This window comes from Callionymus lyra, chromosome 17 (genome assembly GCF_982586985.1).
Source record: "Callionymus lyra chromosome 17, fCalLyr1.hap1.1, whole genome shotgun sequence".
Taxonomy (NCBI): Eukaryota; Metazoa; Chordata; class Actinopteri; order Syngnathiformes; family Callionymidae; genus Callionymus; species Callionymus lyra.
The window spans coordinates 14,280,048-14,293,820 of record NC_141834.1 but is presented as its reverse complement, the minus strand read 5'-3'; the positions used below and the strand labels follow the sequence as shown (position 1 = coordinate 14,293,820).

The 13,773-nt window shown below is 38.8% G+C and overlaps 1 protein-coding gene across 1 annotated transcript in view; it reads right to left on the bottom strand.

The window, feature by feature from the left end:
- grin2db (glutamate receptor, ionotropic, N-methyl D-aspartate 2D, b) overlaps positions 1-13,773 on the bottom strand; it is an 85,710-nt gene that overhangs the window by 40,474 nt on the left and 31,463 nt on the right. The window contains exons 2-4 of the mRNA XM_087778993.1: positions 5,228-5,566; positions 4,790-4,996; positions 2,513-2,779 (exon numbers count right to left, since the gene is read on the bottom strand). Coding sequence (XP_087635119.1) covers positions 2,513-2,779; positions 4,790-4,996; positions 5,228-5,515 — 762 coding nt within the window. The 5' untranslated portion in view covers positions 5,516-5,566. The remainder of the gene's footprint in view (positions 1-2,512; positions 2,780-4,789; positions 4,997-5,227; positions 5,567-13,773) is intronic.

Sequence of the window (13,773 nt, the reverse complement as noted above, 5' to 3'; positions counted from 1 at the left end):
TGCAACATGGCCAAAGTGACGTGAAGCTGACAAGAAATCTAAAGATTCAACAACGCATTGACAGAACAACCTTTTTCACAAAGCAAATGCCAGGTGCATTTTGTCAACAGGAGACTTTGTCCCAAATCGCACACTTCTGCTATTGCACTTAATATTTTGAGTGCAAAAGTGCGTCCCAAAGAGCAGTGTGCGAAAATAAAGTGCGCTCAATTGGCGCACACAAACGGCCAGAAAGTGATGGACACTTTCCGCCCTTAACGGCCGCCATTTTAGTGACATAGATGATGCTGTGTATGAAGTAAAAACATTACTGTTACCACAAAATAACACAACAAGTGTCGGCGATAGTGTTCCAATGGCCGTTTGCAATCAGCGTTAAATAGTAGTAGAAGAAGAAGCTGTCAAGTCATTTCCTGTAAGTGTGTAGCGGCAGTGTTTGATTTGAAACAGTAGTACCCTGTTGAAATTTGCACACTGGGCAAGTACGTGTCTTACAGTGTACTGTGAACCAGTGCACTAGTAGAAGTGCAAGATTTGAGGCACAGCCTTAGCTGTTGCCATTTCAATATGTTTATCTATTTTCTATCTAGATAAGGAGTCGAGGGGTAGACCGGCCCACAGGCTGGACATCCTTCTGAAAATCTTAAGTAAGTAAGTAAGTATTTTTTATTTGTATAGCGCTTTTCCAGACCAGGGTCACAAAGCGCTTAAACAATCAAAACAATACTCAATAAAGAATATAGTTTAAAGATCAAGATAAAACTGATAACACAACAGGAGTTCCAGAAAATCAAGGAAAAGCCTGAAAAACGTCTTAAGATGTTTCTTAAAGGAGTCAGTAGATCCATCAAGCGCAAAGAGAGAGGAAGATCTTTCAAAGCTTAGGAGTTACATTTTCCCGAAGCTAGACCAAGACCTGTCTTGAAAGTCTAGTCCCCAGTTATTGATAGAAACAAAAAGCCACAAGGAAACAAATCAGATCAATAAGATTCCGTATTCAGGGGCAACCCTCTGGTCTCCCTTTTCTAAATAACCAACAAAAAATAATCTTATTTGTTTGTAAGACTTAATTTTCATCAAAGCTGTGACTCTCTGTAGGCGTGGCTTCAGGGGGGAGTCTGAAGAAAGGGGATTATGAATTCTAAATCTATATTGCTCATACAAGATCACCTCCCCCCCCTTTAATGGCCGCTAAACACAAGTGGCAGGCACACAAAATCCTCTCTGGTCTCTCCAACAAAACCTTGTCAAATACACCGGCCAGCTTGACCCAGACGCTTCATTTCCATTGTGCTCCTAAATTTTCGGCCAAGACTGATAAAGAGTCACACGAGCACAGCCTGGCAAACCAATGCGTTTTAACACACACACACACACACACACACACGAAGCTGCGAGCCATGCGACGACATTAGCGGTGACATTGTTACCAAACTGAGGCAATGAGGAGTCATCAGCATCCTGGAGGACGTGCAGCAGGACTAATGACCAGATCGGCAGATGGGATGGAAAAAAGATGGAGGCGTTTAGGAAGAGCGGCAGGGAAGCTTGTCTCCGGGCAAAAGGGTCGCAAACAGGAAGGGGGAGAGGAGGTCAGAGCCATCGAGCAGAGTTAAGGTGAATGAAGAGGAGGTTAGGAGGTCAAGTTCAAGGTGTGATGGAGAGAGTGAAGAAGAAACATGCCTATGAAGGAGGGATCACACCAAAGGGTGCAAGCAAAGACCTCTTTGGTTAGGATTTTAAGGATGTTAGTACAACTTTATTTTCTTCCTTCCTTTATTAATCGGAGGATTTTTTTTCCCATCGAATCTTCTCTTAAAACACAAATTAAAATATATATTTACTTACATTTTTATCAAGGGGAAGAAAATAAATTAACTCTTATTTCAGCTCGAATAGAATTCATATTTGACATATTTTTAGGATGTCAATGGATGTGACTTGATTTAGAACAACGTATTATTATTATTATTATTATTATTATTATTATTATTACTGGGCCATAACCTGGTAGAGGTGAAAGAAAAATGGCCTGAGACGTCATTTATCAGCATCAACATTATAAATCGTATTTGAGGGGAAAAAAAGATGGTTTTACCATTCAGTTCCCATAATGCATTGCTTCAGGTCCTGATGAAGAACCTAAATTGTCACGCTAATGTCACCTCTTAGGTCCAAAGATTTTTTCATACTAATCATATTGGAATTGGATTAAATCACCAAGTTTTGAAGGTGAAATCGTGTATTTTTTGCCCGATATTCAATGGAGAAAATGAATCATAAAAGGTGAAACCAGGTGATAAAAGTGCTGATAAGTTTCAGTAGAAGAGAAAAACAGAGGGATAGAGGAGCGAGGGGAGAGAGAGAGACGTGGAGGGGACAGAGGGAGAGACGAAGAAGGAAGGAACCGGCTGGGAAGCCACCTTTTGGACAGAGGGGGCCTCGACGCGACTCGCAGCACTTCCTCCCCCCTCCTCCCCCCGTTTTCCCCCCCTCCCTCCCCCCGTCTCACCTGCGCCTCGTTCTCCTTCAGCAGCCTGCGAGTTCGCGACCCCCCGGGGTCGTCGGTCACGTTCAGGATCACCACGCTCTTCTTCTCCCAGCCGATGAACGAGCCGTCCGTCAGGCCCTCCACCACCGACAGGAAGTCCTGGTAGCCGTGGTGGCGCGTGGACACCACCGAGAAGGAGGTCCAGTCGTACTCCTCCAGCACCTCGAAGATGACCTCCAGCTGGAGGGCGGTGGACGAGCTAAACTGGAGAAAGATGGAACCTGTTTCCTGATCGGGGGGGTGTGGGGGGCGAGGGAGAAAGAGGACAGACCTGCGATCACCACCGGGCGACTGGTTCAGACCAACACAGCTTCAATTGGCTACATTCACGCTAAACTAGTTTTAATGCAGCCAGGCATCATGGGAATTTTTTTTTTTTTTTTTTAAATAAACAGCTGGATTTGTTGCTCTAATTCTCCTGTGAAGTCCAGGAAGTGTTTGTTCAGAGGACGGCGAGGACGGCGACGACTGACTCTATGACAGGAAATGCTGTTTTAGCTGCAGAAATCAAGGCTACGCGACGACAACCTGCGACACATTTCTCAAACACATTCACACGCCTCTCTTTCTTTCTCTCTCTCTCTCTCTCTCTCTCTCTCTTCACCATTTTCAGATCAGACGAGTTTCATCCCAGCCCTGACCTTCAACTCCCTCCATCCCCTCCATAAAGATCCAAGGTGACGTGGTACATAACGCCGATCATAAGTTGTCCGTCTTCATCTTTTTATTATGCTGTTTATGACACTGTTAAAGCCATAATGTGGAGTTTATGCTCTTTTTTTTTTTTTAGCTTACTTGATTTAAATTGACAAAATGGCTTTTGGATTCATAAAAGTAAGTGTCATAAAGATTAGTGTCCTTGTAGGACAGATCTACAGCTGGATGATCAGGCTTTGCTATTGAAACACTTCATTATGGCGTCAAACAGATGTAGAGATTGATTTGTTTTATGTGTAATAACACTTTAATATCGATGTCACATGTTAGGTGTAAATCTAAGAGAGAAGAAAGAACCCAGTTTGACCTCAAGTATCTTGTTTCTTAAATCAACTAGAGATATTTGTTTGCCATTTTAAGAATCCGGTGCTTTTTGTATCCACTAATGAGATCTTCAAAATAAAGCTAAAAATATGCAGAAAACATGTATTTAAAAAGGATTTAAACTGATGTTTGTGAGTTACATGAATATTATTTAATTAAACTGCATTTTATTAAAGTGTATTTTGTGACATTTCATTCAATTTCTTTAGATTGGATTAGATGTTCCTGTATTTGTCCCTCAAGGGGAAATTTTAGCAGCATCAGGTGAAAACAAGAATACAAAAGGGAAAACACACACAAAAATATATCTTAAAAAAAAAATGAATAAACTACTAAAATACTTAAAAAAGGATACAAATGAATTCTAGATTTAAAAACTTGTTAAATTCACAATTATACAAAATTAACAAAATTTACAATATTTACAAAAGTCCAACTTTTTTTTATTTATCATATTTATATTTTATTAATATTATTTTATTTTATTGACCTTATTTACTTTTACTCTATACTGTCATGAGCAAAAACTATTTCCTGCAACATATAATAAACATGTTCTAATATTATTATTATTATTATTATGATAATATATAATATTCAATGCTGTGCCACTGTAAATTAATAATTTTTTTTTTTTAATAATACTATAAACAATAAAAAAATATATATAATATACATATACATACAGTATATATAATCTATTTATTATGAAATACATGTGTTTTTTCATTAAAAATATAATAAAATGTTTATTCATTTCCAAGCAAGTCGCTGTTGTTTCTTTTTTTCTTTTTTTTTTACAATAATACACTTTCTGTAAAAAAGACTTGAAAAATTATCTTTTGACCGATCATTCAAACCCTTGCGGGAGCCAAGGTCTCAAGCTGATACACAATTGGATGATTTCTTTGTTTTGTTGGTGACAGTATCTTTCGGTATACTTAAAAAAAAGATTTTTGGGGAAAGGGTTTTGAAGAACGAATCATATTTATATATGTCACACACACACACACACACACACACACACACACACACACACACACACACACACACACACACACACACACACACACACACACACACACACACACACACACACACACACACACACACACACACACACACACACACACACGCACACACGCACACACTTCAAACATGGTCTCCGCTCCCACACCCCCACCTCCCTCCTCCTACCTGTGGCATCCTCCCCAGCCCCGCTCCCCCTCCTACAGCCACTATGGGTAATCCTGTCTGCGCTGAGACAAACTCCAGCATGGGGGCTAACGGACCCCAGGCTGTGCGTGGGGGCCTCTCCTCTTCATAAACCAGACCCTGGAGGGGCCGAGCGGCCAGCAGCTCACACAGTTGGGACAGCACCGTCTTAGGGCTGCTGTCGTTCACCTTAAAATATGAGCGAAACAAGAGAGAAAAAAAAGGGGATGATGACAGAGAGACAAGTAGAGTTAACAAGCGGGTCGGCGAGTCTTTTGTCTTTTGTATAATTGACATGAAAAGGTTTCAAGTGCGACATGCTTAATAACAACACGAGCCGAAGGGTCAAAAAGGGGGGCGACCAGCGTGTATTGTTATCCCCGTCAAGTCTAACACAACACAGAGGAGACGGTGTATAACCTGTAGCCAGATGACGTTAGCCGAGCCCCACTGGGTGACCACGCTCTCCCCCAGGGTGCCGTACACCCGGCCGAATCCCGGGTAGAGCACCCTGCCGGCGGGCCCCGCCACCGCCGCCTCCGCCTGCACGGTGGCGCCGGCGTGGATCACGGCGATGTTGAAGTTCATCATGGCCCCGGCATCTCGCTCCCGCGGGCTGGGCCGCAGCAGGAGGTGCGGCGAGGCGCCCGCCAGACCGGTCCACTCTGCCAGGACCAATAGGAGAGAGAGAGTCGGTAAGGCGACCATGGCAACCTGCCGAGGGGGGAGGCAGATAGGTATCGCGCTAAGAGAGGGTGCCTGAAAAAAAGAGAGGGAGAGAGAAAGAGAAGAAGGTTAAAAAGAAGCACCTGAGATGGAGTTCTTGAGTGACTAGTCCTGGCGAACATCAAGTCAATCACACGAGAGAGAAGAAAAGGAGGCGAGGCGAGCGAATCAGAGCGAGAGTGAAAGTGACCACAGACTGCATTCACACTATGGTAATGAATTCTGGATCCAATCATGAGGTAATATGTTAGCTTTGGCTCGGGAATATATACTGGACCAGGGACTTGCAAAGGGGGGCTTGGGGGTGAGGGGGGGGGGGCAATGGGATGAAAAGAAAGAGAGGGAATTAAAGTAGCGAGAAGATGGTGCTACTGGGTTGATACCAGGGGGAGGGAGAGGTGGTCGTTATGGGGGACGAGAGTTGAAGATGACGATGGCGCTGGTTATTGTGTTTTGCATGAACCATATCAACTATTAGCATTACTTTGCTAGCAGCGAACCATATCAACAATAAGCATTATCATGCAAGTAGAGAACCATATCAACAATAAGCGTTACCATGCTAGCAGCGAACTATATCAGAAAATTTCATAATCACGCTAGCAACAAACCATATCGACAATTAGCATTACCATGCTAGCAGAGAACCATATTAACAATGAACATTACCATGCAAGTAGAGAACCATATCAACAATTAGCGTTACCATGCTAGCAGCGAACTATATCAGACATTTTCATAATCACACTAGCAACGAACCATATCAACAATTATCCTTACCATGCTAGCAAAGAACCATATCAACAATGAGTATTACCATGCTAGCAACGAACCATATCAACAATAAGCATTACCATCCAAGTAGAGAACCATATCAACAATTAGCGTTACCATGCTAGCATCAAAGATATATCAGAAATTTCATAATCACACTAGCAACGAACCATATTGACAATTAGCATTAACATGCTAGCAGAGAACCATATTAACAATTATCCTTACCATGCTAGCAAAGAACCATATCAACAATGAGTATTACCATGCTAGCAACGAACCATATCAACAATGAGCATTACTGTGCAAGTAGAGAACCATATCAACAATTTCCGTTACCATGCTAGCAGCGAAGATATATCAGAAATTTCATAATCACGCTAGCAACGAACCATATCTACAATTAGTATTACCATGCTAGCAGAGAACCATATCAACAATGAGCATTACCATGCTAGCAACGAACCATAACAACACTTAGCATTACCACACTAGCAGCGAACCATAGCAACAATTAGAATTAACATGCAAGTAGAGATCCTTATCAACAATGAGCATTACCATGCTAGCAATGAACCATATCAGCAATGAGCATTACCACACAAGCAGCAAACCATATCAACAATTAACGTTACCACACTAGCAGCGAACTATATCAGAAATTTGCATTACCACGCTAGCAATGAACCAAATCAACAATTACCATTACCGCGCTAGTAGCGAACCATATCAACAATTAGCGTAACCATGCTAGCAGTGAACTTTATCAAAAAATAGCATTAACATTTTTTGAGCACTAAATGCTAGATTTTCATTTTAATACAATCCTACAAATCCTACAAAAAAACAGATGATATTTCACTCACTTGCTAGCTTAGCATATCAGTGCTAGTCCGTGTAAGACGTTGTGTATTTTTGTTTTTTAAGATTAAACTGTAAATTCTGTACAGCTATAGTCAAATCTAAACAACGCTTAATTCTAGAATAGCGGTTTACTACTATCCTCAAATAAAAATATAACACACAAAAAACATTTTTAACTGATTATATTCATTAGCATGTAAGTAGAAGTAAACACTTTTTATCTTTGTGTATTTTGAGGATTAAACCTTAAATTCTGTATATCTATCTTCGAAGCAAAATTGTGGCAAATATAATAATAAGAGTTAATAGTCATAGACGGAGGTAAAAATGCGAGCGCTTGTTGTGTTGTTGGAATCGTATTAGCATCATCATGCTAGCAACGCACACACTCAGTAACAAATGCCTTTAGAGCTTAATGTTAGATTTATTGATTAATACAATCCTCGAATAAAAAAACGCTTTGCATATTTTGTTGGCTTTAAAGATTTTACAAAAATATGTATACATCTACAAATAAATCCAAAGATATAATCCAATAAGGGCTTTTTTATGACAGGGAAATATTGCTTGTTTTAAATTAAATGCCTTCAATTTAGTTATTTTTTTCTCTGGAAATAGGTGTTAATAAAAGAGTGTAATTTAAGTTATACTTGCTAGCATAACTTGTCAGTGCTAGTACCTTGTGTATTTTAGCGATTAAACTAAATTCTCTTATATATGTGTGTGTGTGTGTGTGTGTGTGTGTGTGTGTGTGTGTGTGTGTGTGTGTGTGTGTGTGTGTGTGTGTGTGTGTGTGTGTGTGTGTGTGTGTGTGTGTGTGTGTGTGTGTACACAGTTAATACAAAATATAATCTCATATTAGGATATTTTAACACATTTTTTTTCATTATGTTTTTATGACTGATTGTTTAAAAATAAATGTAAACATCTTGGAGGTTTTTCCTCTAACAAGCTGGTGATGAAAGAGTTAACAATTAGAGTCTTTAGCAGGTAGAGGTGAAAATACGGTGCTTGTTGTGTTGCTGGAACCAAATCAACAGTTAGCATCAGCATGCTAGCCTGGAACACACGCGCTTCATAATTGATCGGCAGTTTAATACAATCCTCAAATTAAGAAGCTAACGCACACAAAAACACATGATTCTCAACTCATTACCGCTGCCAGTTTTAAACGGATTGATACACTTGCTAGCATAGCATGTCAGTGCTAGTTCCGTTTAACACTGTGTATCTTTGTGTATTTTGAAGATTATAAATAATTAAACATTAAATTATGTTAATCTACAGTTAAACACTTGTGGTTGAATGAAAAGACCTAATAAGTTAATAACAGCTAAAGAAAGAACAATGAAATCCTGCAAGATCCGGCCATCACTGAGGACGAGAGGATACAGCTTATTAATGGACATTCTTTTGGCTTTCAGGTATATTACTTTAACTAAAACAATGGAACGATCAATAAATATAACTAAAATTTAGCGTCACCTAAAATCATCCACAAAATTATGCAAGTTAATTGAAATATATTGCATCGAATCGTATCATGAGATTACTGTATTGTTACAACCCTACTGCTCCATATAAACAATTAGCATTAACGGCTAGCAGTGAACACAACTCAGAAACAAATGTCTTCAGCTGCCAATTTTAAACGGAATGGTACATTTGCTAGCATAGCATGTCAGTGCTAATCCATGTGACACTTTGTATCTTTGTGCTTTGTTAATAATTGCAAATAAATGTGAGTATATCTCTGTTACTAGTTGGTAACAAAGAGTTATTAATACGAGTTAATAGCAGATAGAGGTGAACAACAGGCTGGTTATTGTGTTGCTGGAACTATATCAACAATTAGCATCAACATGCTAGCAGCGAACACACACATAGCTACAGATGCCTTCAGCACTTTACACTAGATTTGTAGGTTAATAAAAAAAAAACACATAAACGTAAAACGAAAATTGCATAGAAGATAGAAATGTTAATATGCACGACGCAAACACAAAGACACATGAATTTCAATGTGCTTCCACCACCATTTTCTAACTGGATGCTAGCTTAGCTTGACGATAACAGTGCTAAATGCAGTCAGTCACCTTGTTACACTTTGTATCTTTGTGTTTATTGAAGATAAAAATCTAGATTCTGTAAATCTCAATGAAATAACAAACATAAAGTAAGAGTGTTCATATTGTGTTGCATGAACAGTATCAACAATTAGCATCAACATGCTATCAGCGAACACACACATAGCTACAGATTCTTTCAGCACTTTATACTAGATAAGTAGGTTAATAAAATATTTACATAAATGCAAATAGAATTTGCATAGAAGATAGAAGTGTTAATATGCACGACACAAACACACAAACACATGATTTCTAATTTACTTCTATAGCTATTTTCCAACTAGAGGCTAGCTTAGCACGGCAATAGCAGAGCTAGCTACAGTAAGTCACCTTCTTATTCTTTATATCTTTTTGTATAATTTTTTTAATCTTATTTCCGTAAATCTAAATGAAATTACAAACATAATGTAAGAGCGTTCATAATGTGTCGCATGAACAGTATCAACAATTAGCATCAACATGCTAGCAGCGAACACACACATAGCTACTTCAGCTCTTTATACTAGATGTGTAGGTTAATAAAATATTTATATAAACGTAAAACAATAATTGCATAGAACATAGAAGTGTAAATATGACTGGCGCAAACACACAAACATGAATTTACATGTACTTCCACCGCCATTTTCTAACTGGATGCTAGCTTAGCATGACTATAACAGCGCTAGCTATAGTAAGTCACCTTGTTACACTTTATATCTTTTTGCATAATGTTGTTTTAAATCTAAATGCCGTAAATCTCAATGAAATACCAAACATAATGTAAGAGTGTTCATATTGTGTAGCATGAACAGTACCAACAATTAGCATAAACATGCTAGCAGCGAACAGAAACATATAGCTACAGATACCTTCAGCACTTTTGCTAGATTTGCAGGTCAATAAAATATTTACATAAATGTAAAATGAAAAATGCATAGAAGATAGAAGTGTTAATATGACTGACGCAAACACATTTGAGAATTTCCATGTACTTTCACTGCAATTTTCCAACTGGATGCTAGCTTAGCACGACGATAACAGTGCTAACTGCAGTTAGTCACCTTGTTACGCTTTATATCTATCTCCTGTTTATATTGTGTTGCATGAACAGTATCAACAATTAGCATCAACATGCTAGCAGCGAAACCCAACCTCCACGTATGGAAGTACACGAAAAGATAATAACACTGAAGATAGCGGGGTTAATACGCGCGCCACACACAAACAGATCATTTTCAATTTACTTCCGCCGCCAACCGCCCTCCTCTCTCCATTCCTCTCCGAGTTCTCCTCTCTTTCCTGCCGTCTGTTCATCCTCCGTCTCCCCATTTTCATGGCTTCAGGTACCAAACACAATTGCATTGATTAACAGCGGCCCCGCTGACATAATATTGCCTCTAAAATCATCCCCTCCCGACGCCATGTTCCCCCCGTCTTCCTTCGTTTCTCTGTCACACTCCGACGATTCTTCACGCTGAAAAATGTGAAATTAATCTGAGAACGGGTAAAAAAAAAGAAAAAAAAAAGGAATACAATGTGAGGAAAAGATAGGAATAATTAAAACAGCGCGACTTAAATGGAGTCGGTGGAGTGATGGAGTATCTGAACAGACAAGGACACGGACAAGTATGATGGGATGATGAAATGAAATATGCCGGGAGGAAAAGGAGGAAGAGAAATATTGATTACTGGGGGTTCGGCGGGGAAAACGTGATTGGCCTAAAGAATTCCAACCCTGCTGGGTGGAACGTGGCTAGCGTGGCGGCTAACAGCAATGGCGGAGGAGAGGTAGGAAAAAAGATGGAGGTCAGGGTTTTAGTAGCGTTTTTTAAAAGAGTCGGAATCGTTTTTTTTTACTTCCTCAACGACACCATCAAAGTGCTCGCTCAGGTTTTTACATCCCGATTGTTAAACGTTACAAGGTCGGCGGCGAAGAGGTGAGCGCTTTACATGCTAACGCTAAAGCCCTCTTGTGGGCTATACACAAGGCCACGGTGGATTTCCCAAATGTACTGCAACAGTTTAAACGGTTATAAAAGCAAGGTTACAACAGGAAAAAGTAATAAACGATAATAGAAACTTTTTCTCTTGGTCAGCACAAAAGTCTCCTTCCAAGCCGGGTGAACGCTGGAGATAAGAGTGTTGCTAGCTGCAGGTGACGCGTGATAAGCTAGCTTCACATCTCTGTCACTAAACTGCCTTTCAAGGCGTCTTTTTATCACATTTTTGACAGCAAGAGTTCAGTAAATCAGAGACACAGAAGAGCCTTTTTGTTAAACAAGATTTCACTTGGAATTTAAACAGAAAATTGTAAAATAATTTGTCAGATCTAAAATAAAAAAAAAGGTTGCTTTGAGAGTGAAAAGCATGAATAAAGACATTTTGTTCTCTGTTTATTTGTGCGTTACGATCATTTCTTCAAGTGGAATTTATTTTATTAGAGTTGAATATGGTTTGGTTCAATGATAATTCTTGGATCACAATTGAAATTGGTTTGATTATAGTTGAACATTTTTGGTTGAAAAATTGTTTGATCACAGTTGAAAATTGTTTAATTATTGTTGACAATTAATTGATTACATTTGATTAATTACAGTTGAAGACATTTTTATCTTACTTGAAAATTGTCTGATTTTAGGCGAATATTATTTGGTTAAAGTTGAAATTGTTTTGAAAACAATGGATAATTGTTTGATTATAGTTAAAAAAAAATGTTTGATGACAATTGACATGTTTTTGAATAAAGTTGAAAACTGTTTGATTAAAGTTAAAAAATGATTGATTAAACTTGAAAATTGTTTGATTAAAGTAGAAAAATATTTGATTATAGTTGAAAATGCTTTGATTATAGTTGAAAATTGTTTGATTACAATAGAAAATGGTTTGATAATAGTGAAAAATGATTGATTAAAATTGAAAATTGTTTGATTAAAGTTGAAAATTGTTTGATTAAAGTTGAAAAATATTTGATTATAGTTAAAAATGATTGATTAAAGTGGAAAATTGTTTGATTTAACTATTGAGTACACTAAATATGTTGAATTACAGTTAGAAATGATTCAGTTACAGTTGAAAATGCTTTAATTGTACAAGACATTTTTCTTTACTGTGTACAATTGTATAACATTTGTGATGAAAAGGATAAGATAAAGATGATAAATATATAAATAAGATACATTCATACATTCATCTGAGTTTTTTTTGCAAGTAAGCGAAAGAATTGCTCTTTTAGTGTAGGTGACATTTTTAAGTTGGCAGAGGCTCGGTTCTAGATCTACTAGTCGTCAGCATTAAACCCAACTGTTCAGGTTGGGCTGCACTAGGAGGAGGCCCCGGGGCAGACTCACGACACGAACACATCTCCAATGTCCAGGGAACGCCTGAGAATTCCCCTCAGAAAAGCTGGAGGAGGTTTCAGGGGAGCCGAGGAGAAGCGAGAAGAAGACATACGACGATTTGTCGTACAGAGCGGAACATCTATTTGAAGGAAAATGAAGATTAAAATTTAATAAGAAAAAAACAAAAAAAGAATCAATATTTAAATCCTCTTTCAATTTAACGACGCACATATTTGCCAAATTGTCAATCTATGGAAGTTTGACTCTCACTGAGCTATTTGGCATAAATAGTTAAACACTGTCATTATTCCAGATGATTTTAAAACATCTACCAACTTTCATCTTTAATTATTCATGTCACATTATCATTCAAAGTGTGTCGGCAAGAGGGTAATCATTATTTTCTGGAGTTTGCCGGAAGAAAAAATCAGACCTCTCGGAATGACGACGGGAGTCATCCCGTTGCTCGTCTGCTAAACTGGCACATCGGCGCCGACGCTAAAGTTTTATTATCATTAAGTGTTGATCTTCTAACGCGTCAATCACAATAATAAGCCGCCGCGTGATTATTTCTTCTCCTCTGAGGCCTGTTTGGTTTGTCTCCCCCCCCCCCCAAACAAAGAAAGTGACACCGGTGCCAGGAAACACAACTTAAACACAACAACAACAAAAAAACACCTTCAGGAATGTTTGCGGAGTATTTAAGCGCAGGCGGTATTCCCGGGCTGACGGCTCATCAGAAAAGATAAGAGAAAAGTCTGCCACACAGGAGCGACTCTTCTTCAAAATTGTTCTTCATCAAAAGACACTTCACTGGGCAAACATTTCATCGACACTGATCACGTCCGCTCGCTTCTCTCGATCCTTAATCTGCTTTGCACAGATTAAGGAAGTGGCTCCGGAAACGTCCCGTGTCTACATGTTCCGTGAGTTGGATAAAGAGTGTATCCCCTTGTACACAGCGACGAGAAGACCTTCCATGACTTCAGAAATCGTATTTTCTTTTCAGAAATAATGGTTTTATTTGTAGGTACAGTTTAGAGATTAGAAGCAAGGCAGTGTTTTGGCAATAATCTAGCGATACGATACGTATCACGATGCAGGGACAACAACACAAAACATTGCAATACTTTAGGAACAAGGTTATAGTTGT